The 20,317-nt window shown below is 41.0% G+C and overlaps 1 protein-coding gene across 1 annotated transcript in view; it reads right to left on the bottom strand.

Annotated features, from left to right (window-relative positions):
* The window catches only part of epha4b (eph receptor A4b), a 270,004-nt gene that overhangs the window by 21,974 nt on the left and 227,713 nt on the right, over positions 1–20,317 (bottom strand). The window contains exons 10-12 of the mRNA XM_048604238.1: positions 12,827–12,894; positions 11,729–11,854; positions 10,570–10,755 (exon numbers count right to left, since the gene is read on the bottom strand). Of these exons, the coding sequence (XP_048460195.1) occupies positions 10,570–10,755; positions 11,729–11,854; positions 12,827–12,894 (380 nt within the window). The remainder of the gene's footprint in view (positions 1–10,569; positions 10,756–11,728; positions 11,855–12,826; positions 12,895–20,317) is intronic.

The following is a 20,317-nucleotide window of genomic DNA, read 5'->3' as shown; positions in this document are numbered from 1 at the left end:
ATAAATAATATAACCAATTATCTAATGCTTCAGCAAAATAAATAAATCAGTTTTGCCGTCATCATTAAAATGAAAAATAGTAAACATTGATAGAGTACTTCGCCTAATGCCCTGGCAGAGATTGCATTTTAAATCTTAATGTCCTGCTGTCTTGCTTAACAATAAATACCAAATAAATAGTGACACAATGAGCTTAAATGATGGTGGCATCTACGTGAGTACTGAACTAAACCTTTCACTGAAGATAATCTGAATCTTCCTGATCATTGCACTGCAAGGTTGAACTGTGCGTGGTATTTCTAATTTGTCCTCTTGGATCAATAACTAAAGAACAATGATTTCAGGTATTTGGCTGAACAACCAGGGAGCAATGAGAATCATTCTTTTACACAGCTAGTTGTTCCAATCTGGAATTTGCTGCCTGGAGTGCTGATGGAAGATCAAAAATAGATTTCCATTGCAATTTAGATGAAATATTTGGAAAAGATAAAATTAAAAGGCTAAGGGGAGAGTTTGACTAAATGGATTGCTGTTCCAAAGAACTGACACAGACACAGGGCTTCTGTGTTGTTGTTCTGTACAATTTTAGTGATAAGATTGAGATTGAAGAAGGATCTGGAATTCTACAACTAGAACGAGTGGTTAATTTTAACCCCTTGGTCATGCCACATCCTTGGAATGGTTTTCACTTGAAGCATTAATCCCTTTTTCCGATGTTGAGTGGTCTGTTGGGTGCAGCAACATTTCTTTCCATCCTATGTTGGTGTTAGGTGAAAATAATTTTGCAGTTTGCACACCATTGAGAATACACTGAGTTGGTATGCAACATAAAATATTTTGAGGGAGAGATGAATCAATGCCTCATCCACTCTAAGATCTTTACTTATACATCTCTATGAAGACAGGACAGAAAGCAGGTGCAGGAATCTAAATATAAAGTTACTGCTAAATTTACAAGAAATAGTTGTCTAACTATTGCATTCGTAAATAAAGGCTCTGTCAGCCATGAAAGATCACTGTTATTTCCTGAACCCTGGCCAATATCACTGCGCTTATATCAGAAACATGGACGGTCAAGAAGTTCAAAGCAAGACTGCAGGAATTTGAAGTTTAGGGGATCGCGTTGTACGTAATTGAAGGTATGCATCACTTGAAGTGAATCATCAGTTTTAAATGATTTCTTCACTTTAAAAGAAGAACCAAATCTGCTGCTTCTGCCTGAAATTAAATATCCATTAGCCTCTAGCCCAGCTCCCTTGCAAAGTAGGAAATGATTGAAAGGTTCGATGCTTGAGGTTAGGTTCTGTGACATAGTTATCAGGGTGATTGATGAAACAGTCGATCAAATTTATGCATGCTTGAGGCCTGCCCGCTACCTCCAGTACGAGTGGAGCTTGAAGTGTGGAGCTGTGAGGTCGATCTGGCACGTCCAAGCTGGTGTAAGGTCAGGCAGTCATCGCAAGTTCACTCCAAGGGAAATTGCTGGCAAATCAGTTTGTGCCAGCAGCCCATGTGATGGGAATAACTCCCAGCCTGATAATGCCTGTGCTCTTGGCTTGTTGAAATTCAATTGAATTTTTTATCAGTCATGATTATATGCACCACTGAACAGCAGAGATAGCACTTGCTAGCTGGATTCACATTTCTACAAAGGAAGCGATTCATTCAAAAGCTGCTGATACAGTAGATACAGCCTTGCACTGTATTGCTAACAGAACTTTATGATATGGATAAAGCGTTTCGCAGTGATTTAATCCACTGATTCAATTATGCTAACTGTGTATACTGTTCATTACAGTTTGCATCTTTCTGCACGGACTCAAATTAAATCTTGGAGAGCTGGTCCGTCCCATAGAGTGCGCAGCATTGGTGGTGGCAGTGATATTGCCAGCAAATCCGGGTGATGAAACAGAATTATTCAATAGGCCATCGACTGCATTTTCTGCAATCTCCGTCCTGAAAGTGCATTGTCCCAAGCCTGTTTGATTTAGCATAAACAGGAAAATCATGTATGTTTTGGCGGTGCAGTGTAGTCAAACTCCCAGGAACTGCTTTATTTTCAACTTAAGGCATGAGAGAAGGGGAAACCAGGCTTGATAATTTCACATGACTGCATGCTTTACTCGTCTTGTGGACAGCTCTTTATAAAGCATTTGTACATGCTCTGATTTAGGTTGATACATGGGTGATTTTCTGAGCTTCTGCTCTTGCTGGGAGCTTGAGCCACTGGTTGAGCAGCTGCATTGCTCACAATTGACCACCCTTAGATTTTAATGAATGAGAAGCTGATGGCACATACCTGAGGTTTTCTGGCACACCAGAGCCCTGGACACCGATCCCCCACCAACAATGCACAATTGGAAGGTGTCTCCTAAAAGTAGACCTTAGATGGTAGCACCCTCCTCTGTAAACAGATCATGGGTTCAAATCTCATTCCCAAGACTTGAGCACAAAAGTCATGGTGCACTCCAATGCACTCATGAGGGACTACTGCACTGTCGATGGTATGGTCTTTCAAATGAGACATTAAACTGTGCCCTTTCTGCGCTCTCAGGTGGTTGTAAAAAGGTTCCATAAGCACTAGTCTGATGATGAGCAGCCAGATATCCATTCAGGCCAATGTTCATCCTTTCATTAACATCACAAAAACAAATCGTCAGAAATTTAGCACTTTGCTGTTTTTGTGGGTGCAATTGCTGTGCACAAAGTTGTCTGACATGCCTCCTCACTCACAACACTTCAAAAGAAAAATACTTGATTAGCCACAAAGCGTTTTAAAGACATCTTGTAGTCAATGGAAAGTGCTATATCAATGCAAATCTTCAATTTCCTTCTGAAAGTTGCCAACTCATTTATTTTTACTTGACTGAGTATTTACAAACATTTACCAAGCAACATCGCAAAACGTGGGAGCTGGCTGCGTGCAAATTGGCTGCTGGTTTCTTCATTGCTATTTCTGGCTATACTTTAAAAAATAATTCTTTACTGATTGTAAAGCTTCTTTCAAGATATCCTGAGGTTGTGAAAGGTGCAATATGAATTAAAGTATTTCCTTTTTCACCTCCGTATCATCTCTGGCATAGAAAGTGGTGTGAGATTGATGAAACTGGATACAGAGCAAACTGTATTCAAAGCAGGAAAATTGTTCAGTAAACATAGTGCGGTGTGGTTTAAATGTAATATGAATGGAACAACTCCTTTTAGAGATTATATACATCTCACATACAAGTGGTGTGTGCAGGGTATAAAAGCATGTCGTGTGATGTCAGTGTTGACTCCTGTATGGGGTGTGTGGCACCTCGCTGTAATCCTTCTGTAGCAGCCAATCTGCCCAATTTTCAATACAAACTACATTTTACAGCACATTATTAATTCAGAGGAATATATAGTTAGCCTTAAATCATGCCCTAAAATTGAAATACAAAACGGATGAGTAAATGTGACAGAAAATTCCTCAGTTTCATTTGTTATGAAGCAAACTGAATTCTTTTAAGGTTTTAAATTTAAAAAGAGTCAAAGTGATGCCAGAAACAACTCAGGGTTCCTTACTGGGCTGTTACAGGTGAGAAAGGGGCAGACCAAACTGAAAGTTTGTATTAGCTCAGTTAGCCTGATGGTGGCACAATATGGTTCGCAATACTATGGCTGACAGAGCAGATGAGAGGCTGGGAATTTTATGGTGAGTAACTCACTACTTGTCTCCTCAAGATCTGCCCCCATCTGTAAGGCTGGAGTATGTTTGGTCTGATGGGCTATCATCCGGTTGCCTGCTTAGGTGTAGCTTCAAAACTCAACACCGTCCAAGATAAGCAACCCACCTCCTTGGACACCCATCCAGCACCTTAATCATTGACTCGCTCCAGCAGCATTGCACATTGGCAGCCGTATGCACTGTCCACAAGATGCACTGCAAGAACTCGCAAAGACTCCTTCAGCAGCACCTTCAAACTCGGGGCCTCTACCATCTGGAAGGACAAGGGCAGCAGTTGCAATGGGAACGCCACCACCAGCAAGGTCAACCCCATGCCAAGCCACACACCATCCTCAATTGGAACTGTATTGCCATCTCCTCACTGTCACTAGATCAAAATCTTGGAACTTCCTCCCTAACTGCACTGAGAGTGTCATTTTAATTGAGCGTCGGGTCACAACCCACCACAATTCCTCATCCACTGAAAATGGTCGGCAGTGGGAATCGTCGGGGAAGTTCAAAATTGTAGCCCTGTGCACTTCTGCTCTGGCCTGCCTGACTCTGATTTTGCTCTGAATTAGGAGACAGAAATTGGCTGCGACAGTACAAAAACAACAACGATATGATAAACCTTTAGAAGTCATTTCAGGAGGATGTCAAGGCCTTGGGGAGATGCAATTGAAATTCACTAAAATGGTAGCTGAAACAAATGACTTCAGTTACTTGGAGAGACTTCTTACAGCAAGTGTTTCTTGCACCAGAAGGATCATGAGCAGGAGGGCAAGTAACCAGCAAAAGAAATAGTTGAGACAAGAGAAAATACTTTTCTAATGCAGCAAGTTGCTGTGATCTGGAATGTGTTGCCTGAAAGATTAGTACGAGCAAATTCAATAACTTTCAAAGCAGGATTGGATATAATCTTGAAGGGAATTAAGATTTTCAGGACCATGAGAAAGGGCAGAGAAATGGAACTAATTGCTGGATCCACTGCTTTTCCTCATTACTATAAATGATTTGGATATGAGTATAGGAGGAATGGTTATTAAGTTTGCAGATGACACCAAAATAGGCAGTGTAGCGGACAGTGCAGGTTATCTCAGAGTACAATGGGACCTTGATCAGATGGGTCAATGGGCCGAGGAGTGGTAGATGGAGTTTAATTTAGATAAATGTCAGGTTATTCCATTTTGGTAAAGCAAATCGGGGCAGAACTGGAGTGTTGCTGAACAAAGAGATCTTGGAGTGCAGGTTCATAGTTCTGTGGAAGTGGAGTCGCAGGTAGACAGGATCGTGAAGGCAGCGTTTCATACACTTGCCTTCATTTGGTCAGTGCATTGAGTATAGAAGTTGGAATGTCATGTTGCAGCTGTACAGGACATTGGTTAGGCTACTTTGGGAATACCGCTTTCAATTTTGCTCTCCTTGCTTTCAGAAAGTTGTTGTTAAACTTGGAAGGGTGCAGAAAAGATTTACAAGGATGTTGCCAGGGTTGGAGGGTTTGAGGTATGGGGGAGGCTGAATAGGCTGGGGCTATTTTCTCTGGAGTGTCAGAGGCTGAGGCGTGACCTTTATCGAGGTTTATAAAATCATGAGGTGCATGGATTGGGTAAATAGACAAGGTCTTTTCCCCAGGGTGGGGGACTCCAAACTAGAGGGCATAGGTTTAAGGTGAGAGGGGAAGGATTTAAAAGGAACCTGATGGGCAACGTTTTCATGCAGAGGGTGGTGCGTGTATGGAACTAACTGCCAGAGGAAGTGGTGGAGGACTGTCCAATTACAACATTTAAAAGGCATCTGGACGGGTACAATGATTAGGAAGGGTTTACAGGGATTTGGGCCAAATGCTGGCAAATGGGACTAGATTAATTTAGGATACCTGGTTGGCACAGATGAGTTGGACCAACAGGTCTGTTTCCATGTTGTACATCTCTGACTCTATGACTCTAATTAGATGAAGCTGGCACAGAAACTATGCACTGAATGGTCTTTGACTGTGCTGTATTCTTTGATTGTACAATGATGCAATGTGCTTTGGCATTGTTTTACATTTTAATTATTTAAAGGGTTTTAAGAGGGCAGTCTGCCTCTCAAAGGACAATATCGATGTGTTGCATTCTGCTTTTAGTTCATCACAACCAGCTTTTCTTTATTGCAAGCAAATAAAACACCGGGAAATGGCAGTGGAATCTAGAAACATTACAAGTTTTAGGCAAACCTCCTACAGCCAATGTCCTTGGCTATTGCCCACATCCTAAATCTGGCTAGAATGGTTTTGATCAAACAAGATATGTAAATGACGCAGCTCTTTATTTGAAAGAAAATGACTCCAATTAATTCCTGGTGAGACAGTAGATGCCAAATTGCATTTAAATCCATTGGTGAGACAGAAACCAAGACATTTTCTATTGTGAATATGATCTACTCATTCTTATAGCTGCTTGCACACACCAGATCCATCTGTTCCCTTTGTTTTAAATTGAACTTTAAGTTTGTTCTGACACATCTCTATTACCAACATATCCAAAGACCAGACTTGGTCTTTTTGACCCAGTGGTAGGAATATGTTACTTGCCTCAAGGCCCTTGGATTATTCCCTTTTTTTTATCTCCCCAGTCGATGAATGAATCAATTAGTCCCAATCACCTACTTAACTACATGCTGTAGGAACAGTCAACTGGAAATTCTCTCCACCATAGTGTCATAGAGATATACAGCACGTAAACAGACCCTTCGGTCCAATTCATCTATGCTGACCACATATCCTATCTCAAACTAGTCCCATTTGCCAGCATTTGGCCCATATCCCTCTAAACCCCAACTATTCAGAGACCCATCCAGATGCCTTTTTAAATGTTTAATCTGTACCAGCATCCACCACTTCCTGTGGCAGCTCATTCCATACACGCACCACGCTCTGCGTGAAAAATTTGCCCCTTGGGTCCCTTTTCATATCTTTCCCCTCTCCCCTTAAACCTATGCCCTTTAGTTCTGGACTCCCCCCATCCCAGGGAAAAGACTTTGCCTATTTACCGTATCCATGTGTCTCATGATTTTATAAAAGGTCACCCCTCAGTCTCTGACACTCCGGGGAAAATAGCCCCAGACCATTCAGCCTCCCCTTATAGCTCAAACCCTCCAAACCTGACAGCATCCTCGTAAATCTTTTCTGAACCCTTTCTAATTTTACAGCATCATTCCTCCAGCAGGGAGACCAGAATTGCACTCTGGTTCAGCCACTGTTGGAATACCATGTCCCGTACAGCTGCAACGTGACCTCCCAACTCCTATACTCAATGCACTGACCAATAAAGGCAAGCGTACCAAATGCTGACTTCACTATCCTATCTATCTGTGACTCCACTTTAAAGAAACTATGAACCTGCACTCCAAGGTCTCTTTATTCAGCAACAGTCCCCAGGACCTTATCATTAAGTGTATAAGTCCAAATCCCAGAGCTCTAGGGAACATGAACAGGCAACTGAAGAGTAATCACAAGTGTGGTCTTGGATGGTTTTTGTTGCTTGGTACTAAGAAAGAAGAAACAGTCATTAATCTGCAGTTCACGTTGAATAAAAATTGTATTTCTAAAGAATGCATTTTCAAAAATGGAAGATAGTTCAGTAGGTTTGAAAGATTGATGAGCTTCAAAGGCCTGTTGAAACTTCTCTGCAGGAAATTGTCTGGCAATGCTACCCACTGTCTTCACCATAAGAGACACGAACAATGGGAGTTGGGGAGGGAGGGTGGCAGCTTGACGCAGGGATTTGATTTCCTCATCATTTTCCAAGGTCTAAAACTAACACTGTTGACTGACTAACTGTCAAAGGGCCTGCCTTAAATCAATGGGAAAGAAAATGAGTCACTTTCTATTGTGGGCTTCCTGTCCTGACTGTCATGAAAATCTACCTCGGGGCAATCTTCCAGCAGCCTTATGACAGAAACAGTGCCCCTTAGGGGAAAAAAAACAAATCCATGTTTGCTACAGGGAAGTATGCTCAGGAGACCTAGCTGTGTAGTTAGGTGGATCACAATATAGTGCAGTTTGTACATTTTCAGTTGTGTTTTGTGCGCTTGTGGCTGGCAGATTTTTTTTTTTTTTTTTGTTAACTGATTCTGGGCTGTTGCAGTGATATCATCAACTACTTTGCTTCTAAAGGAAATGAAGTGTGTTGAAGGACAAATGGATCATGACAGTTCCTGGCTGAAATGGTGGAGACGATGGCAGAAATTGGAGAGACGGGAAGAGGCCAGTGCAGCACAGTGGTCATGCACACTTCCAGAAAAGTTGGTCAAATTGCTAAGTCGATGTGTGCTCAAAGTATCTGCAAATAGTTCACGTGGATAGGTTTAAAATTGCTTATTGTGCAGCTATTTTGAGCCCAATATAACAGCAACATGAAATAGGAGTATGTTGCTACTGCTGTTCTATACCAAATTGGTCAATTCTGGACTATCTGTTTCACATTCACCTGTAACACCCACCAACCCTTCCCAAATCCACCAACTTAACTCCATCATGCCCACAAGATGAGCAGCAATCAACCAAGCAGTGTTAAACTGAGGAATTAAATTTTTAAAAGATTAAAAGCATTAGAAATCTGGAAGGAGAAACCAGGAAATGCTTAAAAACATCAATATCCCCAAAGAAAAGAAAGGAAGTTTAGTGTTTCCATTGGAATTGATCAAAGCCATTAACCTGTCTTTTTCAGTTGTGTGCTATATAACTCCAGTCTGCCTCGAGAAACAAAGGAATTAATATTTTGGAGCCTTGGTTGGGGTAGCATTTTGGGAAGATAATTTGCAGAGGCTTGTTGCAATTGCTTAATCCCATTGTTCTCCATGGGAGAAGCAGTCAGGAAAGACCAATTAATTTTTCCTTGTTCCATTGACAGATGTCAGTGCCCTGGAAACCAATGAGAACTTTTTTTTTTAAAGAAGTGCTTTTGGCCTGTCTTTCCCTCTTCAAACTTTGCATGAGACAGAGGGCCTGGGCTCTGAATCAAGTAATTTCAAGATTTTTAAATTGTGAATAACCTTGCTCTGTCACTTTGAAAACGTCATATTTGTTAATTGTGCAAAAGACTGTCTAATTTTATTGCTTGATCACAGCAACCTTTTCGTGGCACACTTATAATATTTTCATATGATGTATGTCTCTTCATCCTTTTAAATGTGCTTCTTCAATTGAATATTCATGATATCGTGACAAAGTTCAATCCATTTAATTAGCTATATTTGTTTGAATTGTTAATATTAATCAGAATCACAGATTCAAAGCCAAGCCTGAATGACGATTGTTTTGATCCACATGCCAAAAGGCCTCTGAGATTGGCCCTGTAATCTGTTTACAGTTCATTAATCAGCACACGAAAAATAAATATTCAGCGACACACAAACTAAACAAGCTGAAAAAATAAGTGACTGAAGTTCAATATTAATTAATTTCGACTACAAACCACTGCAAATGTGTTTGTGTCATTGGAGGGTGTTTTGCCCCAGAGGAGGAATCTGATTCAAGTGATTCTAAGAAGATTATTTTTGTGCAGTATGGAATTTGATTCTATCTGCGTTATACCTTCAGATAAAGTTGTGTGGTTTTTTTTGATGTATTAATTTCTGCAGTTCTGCTTTCGTTATGGCAGGTATTTTCAGCTTTACAGGCTGTGAATGTGATGAGACAAAACCATCACGAGGTGTTGATAGGGGAACAGGAACTGAAGAGATTGCAATGCAGCTTGTGGCTTTGGGAAGTCTCAAGTGTTAGATTTCCATTTCAACTTTGAGAATGAGGAGGTTTGGCATGTGTCTGGGCACTGGTAACTGACTTTAGGGAGGAACTTAGATGTCTACTGATTGGTGGCACAGATAGTGGGAGCATATTCACTTTCTTGTGACTGAGTATCCATGGCCTGGATTATCAGTCGAGTCGCAAAAAAAAAACCCAGCAACTAATTTCAGATGACTGAAAGGTTACATTCTTGGGGCAGGAATTTCCCTGGATGCTACTGAACACTGCCCTCTGGCTCAAATGGAGATTTCAAAGCCCACCCTGTGTCATTCCTTGGGAATTTCCTTTTAAATGTTGTAATTATACCCATATCCACCACTTCCTCTGGAAGAGTGTTCTCTTGACTGAGATACCAGAATCTAACTAGTCCTGAATGAGGCTCACATCCCAATGTGAAGCATTGGACACAAATTGGTAGGGTTCCAAATTATTGGTCATATCACTGGACATTTCATCACAAAATCTTCCACTTCTAACTGTCCCATCTACTTAAACAACTTAATTTCTTTCTCTTACTTTTTTCATAGCAAAGCAATCAAAAAGTATACATCTATAAAGTAGGTATATCGAGCAACTTATTGTCCCTTTGATTTTTCTCCTGAATAGTTTGAAGATTGACCTTTTAATTCCTAGAGATTTATAATACTGCTGCAAGATAAGAAAACCTTCGGAGCAGCTGAGGGCAAGAAAGTGCCAGAGAGAAGAAAACCGATCTGGCATGCAACAGACGGAGGATGGAAAGTGCAGCTGCTAACACCACGGGGGGGGTTTGACAGCACAATCTATAGAGCAGGTGGTTCCTGGCTATCCCAAATATTCCCAAAAGGCATGGTAATCCCCCTTTTAAGTGAGTGCTATGTAGTACTCAGGGCTCAAATGCAAGTAAATTACTTGAAGTCAGGGGGTTGCACTGACATAATTACAGTCCTGATTCATCTTCATTAAAGGAAGCTTGTTCCATGCAGCACACTCCCTGGTTGTATCACAGTTCTTCAACTTTGTGAAATCAATCTCTGACTAATTGCTGAAGAGCCAACCTTTGAAACCGGGGATTAATATTCTGAGTTGTGAATCAGTTAGAAACACTCACATTTTGTAACTACCCCTTCCAAGCGGATTATGTTGGGGTTGTCAAACTGTCCCATGATGCTTGCTTCACTCAGGAAGTCTCTGCGTTGTTTCTCTGAATAACCAGCTTTAAGGCTCTTGATGGCCACATAGATCTCTCTCTTCCCTGGTAATTTTAAACGTCCACTGCAAACCTCACCGAATTCACCTGGCCATTAAAGGAAAAAGAGAATGAGATTTCTGTCATGTTCATATATAATGCAATCTGCCAAACTGTAAAACCAGTGAATATTATTACCCTTTAGGGAAGGGAACTGTCATCCTTACCCTTTCTGGCCTACATGTGACTCTAGACCCACAGCAATGTGAATCTGAACTGCTTTCTGGGCAATTAGGGATGGGTAACAAAATGCTGAGAGAACCAGTGATGCCCACATTCAGAAAATATTCAGAAATCAGCGTAAACCTACAGAGTATTGACTCCATAAGTATGTAGATGGTATCTGCTATGGAAATTGAACATGACCTGCCACGTCGTCAATCTGTGAATTCATCATGAGAACAGATCGAATTTAGGGTGTGCAATTTAGTAGGCCTTTTAAAATAGGTCTTTTGAGGTAAATCTAGTCTTTAAAGTTTTATTCATTGTGCCTCTTCTCCCTCAATCTCTGCCTGGTTCTTAAAATGTCTGTAGAATCCTCAGCTTTTACAACGCAACGGAAACTGGGGCACAGGTGTTCAAAGAAAAGTTCCAATCAGCCGAATAGATCAAATCCATCCGGACCAGGCAACATTTAAAAATCAATCCCTTCAGCTAAAGTCAGTTGGTATCAGCTGGGGCACCTAAGTTTATTTCAGGACCACTGGAACAAGGATGGGAAGATCAGAGAAGGTACCAGTGTGTTCATGTCATGTGAGGACAAGATCAAAATGGCGCTACCCTAAATGTCCAAAAAAGCCTGCCTAGACTTATTCGCCAGGCTTTAGTGAAACATAGGTTCATGGTTATGGAATTGTTAGAATGCAGAAGGAGGCCATTTGACATTGAGCAAAGCAAGAGGTACAGGTTTGGTTGCTAAAAGCCACCTCTTTGGATCCTACACCTTAAAAACAATTAAGTAAAAGAGCTGCCCTTTTGCCTCACTAGATTCTCACTTTTACCTGTTGTGTAGTTTACTTACCGGCCCCTATAACTCTTTCAATCCTGATGCAGGATGCATCAATTTCCTTTGCAAAGTCCCGAACAGCTTGATTGGGGTCTTCATAGGTGTGTGGATGAACGTAAGTTCTACTCCCAGGCAATCTGACTGTTGAAGGAGAAAAACAGCTGGTCATCAGAACGGGTGTACTGTTCATAATGAGACCTCCTTTGCAAGGTATTGAGCTAATAAAACATAGACATGCAGATTGTCTTGTCAAAATCACAAGATTCAAAAGGTGCATTTCATAATCTGGCTGTATCATTCAAATTAAATGACTTTATTAACCGGTCAAGAGGCTTTATTATCAAAATAACATGCAGATTGTGAGAAAGGATCTGTATTAATGTATTTCAAAGCAGTTGTAATTATACCTCAATTGTACATTATTTCACTTTTTGATATTTAGTGAGAACAACTTTAAACCTGACTATTTACACAAAAAAAATTGGATTATATTTAAAATGGGAGCTATGACACCATACTTTAAATTGAAGAAGTTTTTTTTTAATTGGGCTGAGAACACTTGCTCACTTTAAAAAGATTGAACAGCAGCACTTTTTTAAAAAAAAACACAATGACTTAGCAGCTTTGAAGATAACCGGACATTTGCCTAACTGTCTCCTACACTTTGTACCTTCTATGTGTGAGCTCTTGAATGCATGTGTTTCTAAGGGTCCAACCGTTTTTATATTATTTCTAGTTTGGGTGTTAAGTACTACATATACGAGACATAGAATTGTCTTTATTTTTAAAACAAAATCATAAACCCTGTCTCTCTCTCTCGCTCCCTCTGTGTGTGTGTGTGTGTGTGTGTGTCTGTCTGTCTGTCTTTTACAGACACAGCACACACACACAGTTAAATACACCCCAAACTTTGTTATAATAAAAACCTGTCCTGGTCAAATGAGAATCGAAAGAAGGAAAACAGAAGAAGCATTCTCATCTTTATGGCTTGCCCATAACATTGGATTCACACCCCGACCGATATTTCATCTCATGGACTTTAATTGGATAATTTCCTACCTATTGTAATCAAACAAAGTATGTCCTCATGTGAACTTACTATTTCAATCTTACCTTGACCATGATGGAACTGCATTTTTTCCTCATCCGGGTCTTGTTTTGCTTTGATGTAGCCACAGTGCCTTTGGAATAAATAGAAGACGACATTGTTCAACGACAGAAGTAGGAAGTACAGAGGATACACAAAGATTGTGATATTATTTGAGTGTATGGTAATCACTTGCAGTGGATTGTGTCAGTTTAATGCAGTAAGTATTTTACATTTCGCCAGTGTTTTAGCACTGTGTTTTGACAAACCTGGTTTGTCAAAAGCCAGGAAACCTTAGAACAACCTTAAGTTTTCATATTGTACAATCTAGGACTAGGATTGTAGAATCCCTACAGTGTGTAAGCAGGCCATTCGGCCCCTCAAGTCTGCAATGACCCTCCAAAGAGCATCCCACCCAGACCCACCCGATCCCTGTAACCCTGCATTTCCCATGGTGAATCCACCTAGACTGCACATCCCTGGACACTATGGGCAATTTAGCATGGACGATCCACCTAACCTGCGCATCTTTGGACTGTGTGTGGAAACCAGAGCACCCGGAGGAAAGCCACGCAGACACAGGGTGAACATGCAAACTCCACACACAGTCACCTGAGGCTGGACTTGAACCCGGGTCCCTGGCGCTGTGAGGCAGCAGTACGAACATAAAAACCAGCGCCTTCGAGCCCGCACCGCCATTCCATAAGATCATGGCTGATCTTTTCATGGCCTCAGTTCCACTTACCCACCATCTCTCCATAACCCTTAATTCCTTTACTGTTGAGAAAATTATCTGTCTTAGCTTTAAAAACATTCAATGAGGAAGCCTCAACTGCTTCACTGGGCAAAGAATTCTACACAGATTCACAACCCTTTGCGTGAAGAAGTTCCTCCTCAATTCAGTCCTAAATCTGTTGCCCCTAATTTTGAGGCTATTCCCTCTTGTTCTAGTTTCACCCACCAGTGGAAACAACTTCCCTGCTTTTATCTTATCTATTACCTTCACAATTTTATATGTTTCTACAAGATTCCTCTTATTCTTCTAAATTCCAATGAATATAATCCCAGTCTACTCAGTCTCTCCTCATAAACCAACCCTCTCAACTCCGGAATCAACCTAGTGAATCTCCTCTGCACCCACTCCAGTGCCAGTACATCCTTTCTCAAGTAAGGAGACCAAAACTGTACACATTACTTCAGGTGTGGCCTCACCAGCACCCTATACAGCTGCAACATAACCTCCCTGCTTTTAAACTCAATGCCTCCAGCAATGAAGGATAACATTCCATTTGCTGCCTTAATTACCCATTGCACCTGCAAACCAACCTTCTGCAATTCATGCACAAGGACACCCAGGTCCCTCTGCACAGCAGCATACTGCAAATTTTACCGTTCAAATAATAGTCCTTTTTACTGTTATTCCTACCAAAATGGATGATTTCACATTTATCAACATTGTACTCCATCGGCCAGACCTTTGCCCACTCACTTAAACCATCTATGTCCCTCTGCAAACTTTGAGTCCTCTGCACACTTTGCTCTACCACTCAACTTAGTGCCATCCGCAAACTTTGACTCACTACACGTGGTCCCCAATTCCAAATCATCGATGTGAATTGTAACCAATTGCGGTCCCAGCATGGATCCCTGAGGCACACCACTAGTCACTGATTGTCAACCAGAAAAGCACACATTTATCCCCACTCTTTGCTTCCTGCTAGTTAACCAATCCTCGATCCATGCTAATACATTACCCATAACACCGAGTACCTTTATCTTTTGCAGCAGCCTTTTGTGTGGCATGTCGAATGCCTTTTGGAAATCTAGATACAGTACACCATATCTACTGGGTTCCCCACTGAGCTACTGTGCTGCACTTCGCAGAAATAGCTTTATTAGATTATTTAGATAAGCTCATCCAATCAATATTTTAAAAGAAACTAAAAATAAACCAGGAGAACTAATTACATAAGACTAGTGGATTAAATATATAAAGTTAGACAGAGAGTAGTACAGGAGGTTTGCCGTACCAACTGCATGTAGGAATTTGTTACATGATCTGCAATTTCTGCATATACAAGAACTAAAGCTCAGACTTGTTGATCTGAGCAGAAATATTCCTATGCATCCAGGAAGGTGAGAATTACCTGGAACTTTGTGGCTCAGAAGAGAGTTACAGTCCATACGCTAGGTGATGTTTTATTTAGTTAACAGTCAGGGGCAGGATGTTGTAACTGTAACCTGGCTAGAAAGTGACCATAAAATGCAATGATGGAGGAGGCTTGCCTTTGCCATTGTCCTACAGGTAGTGGCTTCTTACTACTGGTGTGGATGAGATGAAGACTGCAACGCGAATGGGCACCAAGGGACAGGAGGCCAGAAACCAAAAAGAAATGTGGTAATTACAAGGGAAAGTACAGTCAGCAAGGTAGATACTGTTCTCTGTGACTGTGAACGAGGAGCCTGAAGGCTACGCTGCTTTCTCATTTTCAGGGTTGGGACATCTCCTTGCTTGGTACTTGGTGAAGGAAGATGAAGGTCTTATAGTTGTGGTGCACGTAGGAATCAATGACCTAGGCAGAACGAAGAATAAGTTTCTCCTGAAGGATTTTGATGAGCTCAGGTAAAACCTAAAAGCAGACCCTCAAAACATAATAATCTCTGCAATAATACACAAGTTGTATTTGAATAGACATAACCAGATTAGAGGTTTAAATACATGGCTGAAAGTGTGATGTGGAAAGGCCAGTTAGAAATCACGAAGCAATGGTACAAAAGATGGAGCTCTTCTTTTCAGACAGACCCCACTTCAACCACATTGGTCCTAATGCCCTCATGGACTGAGTAGACGGCTATGATCTAATAAGAGGGAAGGAGGGTTCAGATATGGATTAAAATTATAGTGTTGATGAAAAAAGTTGTCTGAAGGATGGAATAGTGATTTTAGTGGAGAACTGGTTCTCTACCAAGAGAGCCATCAATAGACACATAGAACTAGACCCTATATATACACCACTGCGAAGGAAAACCTGACATGAGGTAATCAACTCCAACGGACCCCAGCGTTTAAATATGAGGTGGGTAAACACAACAGTGCTTCATCGGAGGCTGCACTGATGATGTTACCCAGCAGGGTAATAAAACGTCTGCGAACTAATGAACCAGCTCGGCGAGCCAACCAACCACAGCTGAGGGATTTTTTTTTGCCTTTTTCCTAAGTCAACATTATTTAGCTTCATAGTGAAATGATCACCAATCTTCAGCTGATGACCACATGCCTGCACTCTCTGACATATCCATTCAGAAGTGAGCAGGAGGGTGATCACTGGTTGTTTTCCTTCCTCTCCTGGACAAAAATGCACTGAGCTCGATTATTGCATCCTCACTGAAGTTCCCATAGGGCACTGTGGTGTGTTCAGGAAGTATCCTTTTACAGCCTTCCATTGAAAATACACCAGGTCAGTGTTCTCATTATCATTCCAAATCTTACTCAATTTGAAGAATGCCATGTCTGAATAAGCAGGAGCTAAAGCATTATTTTTCTCATTCCTATTAAAGTTTTAAGTGCTTTTTAAAGATAGCGAGCGTGGGTAACATTATCAGAACTGGCAAGGAAGATTCATTCAACCCTGCAGTGTCAGGAAATCAAATATCAGCAGTCATTACCCAGCCTGATTGTACTTTTTCTCTAGTCCATGTGTGTGTATACATTAGCTTCAATTGAATTTAGCTCTGATAAAAACCAATCTCCCCTGTAGTGTCATCAACACTCTTCAGAATGAGCTGATTCTTTACAATGCATTAATGTGAAAGTTACCGACTCAGCCCTTAAATGAAGCCACAATATGATTTCAGGTGTTGTTTGGCAAGTTTCATTCAACAAATTGATATTCTGTCACTTGTGAGTGACTAAATATTAATTCACTTTAATATATTTCCATCAACCCTTTGTATAGCAATGCAGATTTGGTAAAGGTATCAAGGAAGGCACGGATCCAAGCTGTGCTCATACTATCATTGAGATGACAACAAAGACTGCTTTTGGGTCACAAGATGGGCGAGATATAATATATTGCCACAGGACATTCTCTGTTAATGAATGGAAGATGTTTAGTGTTTTGAAGTTTCTGATAACTGCACTGTCACACATAGGGATATGTAAGATCCTTTACTCTGTTAACATTCTAAAGCAAAATTGAAAATCATTAACTCATTAATAAGAAGTACTTCAATTTCAATCACTTCCTCATCCCAGGAGGACTATACTGCAAATTGGGAAAACGTCTTTCTGGCAGTACACTCTAAATCACATTTATGAAATTTCTTTGTGGACTACTTTCAATATAGCCATTAATTTGTTACAAATAAATGAACTGATACATTTTAAATACTGCTCACACAAGATGTTAAGTAGTGGGCAACTAGGAGAGATTAAATCCCTTTGCATACCAACTGAAATTCTGCCAATTACTTCAAAATGATGGCTAAGCCTTCACCCATTCATTAGTCTTTCCACACACCCATATGCCATGTTGTCAACCAGCAGTAAGTAAATAATGCAGCCAGATCGAGACAGCTGGAAGGGAGTAAATAATGTAGCAGAAAATGGCTTGCAGATAGCAACAAAAATGCTGCCAATCTGTCCCTGATGCTTTATTCATTTTTGTTCTGCCCATTCCTAGGAGCACAATAGTTGCAGTGGAAAAAGAGACAGCTTTTTCTGAAATTGTGCAAAAAAAAAAGAGGGAAAAGGACAATGTACACAAAGGACTTGGGAGAAGCATATTTCAGATGTACAGAAAATAAATAAATAAATAACTTCCATTTATATTATGTATTTCACAAACATAGGAGATCCTAAAATGCTTTCCCTTCAATTTGTGGAGGGCAATTACTTTTGTGATATTTGGGGACAAAATGAGATTGTGATCACACAATCCATTTTTGGGGGGTAGTTTTGGCATCAGATTCCATGTTGTACAGGACATGAGGGAATTCCCCTCCTCTTGGAATACTTCCATTAAATCATTTATGAGCATCGAAGAGGGCAGAAGTGGGGTGTGGTTTTGTGCCTTATTCAAAAGGCAGCAAACACTAAATCGGCAGAGTGTCAAAAATCAGTGCAGGATCAAAATAAATGATTAATCCACGCCCATTGCTTCCAACAGCTTTGTGTGGCTTGTTAATTTGTATGATTGCATACATGCAGCCAGCACTTTTGAGTTACTGTACACCTCAGCATAGTGCCCAAGTTCGTAGTCTGGACAATCTAAATCTAGATTGTTCCTGTTAAAAGGGTGCTACATTCCAGCTGTTGCAAGTTCAGGAATTGTTTGAGGAACAAAATGGTCAGGAAGAAGAGTGATCATGGTAGAACAGGAAGGAGAGAGAACATAGTCTGATGCTGTCTGCAGTAGGCACCTTTTATGTAGGAGGGTGACAACACAAACATAGCCTATCCAAAGGGCACCAGGAGACACTTGGGTCTAACATTGTGAAAGCTGTGGTAGCAAACAGAACTATTGACAGCAGGAGTCAAGATCTGGAGGTCCTGGCTGCAGGACTGAGAAAGGTTCACCAGCCTTAGAGAAGTAGTCAAAGTCAGTGAGCGTATCTTTCAACACCACATTGTATGAAGTGCACCACTAGACTCACATACTGTTTGATACCAACATACCCGCATTAGTCATCTATCAACAACCTATTGCTTATGACTTGCACTTAATATTGATCCCTTCATCATCATACCTTCATCCATTTAAAACATCTGCTCGTCTGACATTCAAATGTCTCTGCTTGCAAATGCTTCCAGCTATAGAGACTTAGAGACGGACACTTGTTTAGCCTGTGTGTTACAGAGCGTGTTACAGCCTCTAGTTACAGAGCCGGGGTGACATCAGGTGGCCCCCATCTTAAACCGATGGAAAGAGATAATTTAAATGACTACCTCATTAAAAATAAGAAACCCGTGGAATAAGTAACAAAAATTGGAAACTCAAAGTCTTTGACATAGTATTACCATGGCTTCTCTGTGCGATTCTTCCAAGACAGAGTTCAATGTGACACACTTTCAGAGATGACAGAAAAATTACCTGTGCTGGCAATATTTAAGAAATCCTGCCTGGACCTTGGAGGATCAGGAACTTGTATGTCGTCATCACTGCTAGTTTCTTAAATATGTTGAAAATCTTGTTCAATAAATTCTATTTGATTCACAAATACTGATTATTTGTGATCTTGTTGGTTCAGGGAAATCTGCAATGCCCCTATTGTCGTATGTTAAGAACACTGAAGTGAGGAATCTTACAGGTTCCTATGCCAAATCGTATTACCCCAGCTTCTCCTCCAACCACCCCTTTGCCTTTGTACCCACCATTGCCAACTGACCTAGCATCCACTGTGGGCAGTCCTCTAGGCATTCAAAATTGGCTGAGTGATAGGAAACAGAGCTATAGTGACTCAACATTTTTGAGGCTGGAGGATGGTTTGTCATGAAGTTTCCCAAGGTTGTTATTGAGATCCTTGGATTTCCTGCTGTGTACTGATGATCTAAATTTTGAGGTGCGGGTGATAAATTTCATTTTTGTTTTGGATGAGATGAAACTTGGAAATAATGTGAACTATGAGGAGGGTAGCATAGAACTTCAAAAGGATATGGACAGTTTGGTGGAATGGACAGATAGCTCGCAGATGAGGTTCAATGCAGCGAAATGGGAGGTGATGCATTTTAGTAAGAACAACAGGGACAGACTGAACAAAATAACAGGTCCAATTCTGAAGGGGGTGCAAGAGCTGAGGGAACAAGGTGTAGAGCTGGATGAACACAGCAGGCCAAGCAGCATCAGAGGAGCAGGAAAGCTGACGTTTCGGGCCGAGACCCTTCTTCAGAAATGTCATTCTATTGATGCTTGATTTGCAGTTTGACACATGTATGAAACCGTTGAGCCAAGCAAACTGCAATTTTGTGGTTTAACACGATTGTTCGGGTCAGCAAAGCTCACCGAACCAATAAAATCTGTAACATGTGGTTTGTCACATAAAGCACCCAGTCACATTGAAAACACATACACAGGAAATCTGGCCCGAAAAGGCCAAACCAGATGTTGGAACAAAACAGAGGTAAGGACCAAGATGATATAACACCACAACATTGGCAGTAGGAAAAGTCTTACCAAGATGCATGAACACAAACACATGCATGAAATTCAGAGTCAAGCCAGCAAAAGGCAAATTTCAGAAGAAGACCAAAATTTCCGAGCTGTTAACATCACAAACCATGTAAATGATCTAGGCAGTCAGAAGCACATACAGCTAGTAATACAATATGTCCTGAAAAGGCAGAACAAAACTCCCTAAAACACTCCCTCACGTAGGTGGCTCAGTGGTTAACGCTGCTGCCTCACAGTGCCAGGGACATGGGTTCGATTCCATCCTCGGGTAACTGTCTGTTTGGAGTTTGCACATTCTCTTCATGTCTGCGTGGGTTTCCTCCCACACTCCAAAGATGTGCAGGTTAG

The sequence above is a fragment of the Rhincodon typus genome, chromosome 13 (genome assembly GCF_021869965.1).
Source record: "Rhincodon typus isolate 14 chromosome 13, sRhiTyp1.1, whole genome shotgun sequence".
NCBI classification, from domain to species: domain Eukaryota; kingdom Metazoa; phylum Chordata; class Chondrichthyes; order Orectolobiformes; family Rhincodontidae; genus Rhincodon; species Rhincodon typus.
The sequence above is the reverse complement of the archived record's forward strand: the minus strand, read 5'-3'. Positions and strand labels throughout refer to the sequence as shown.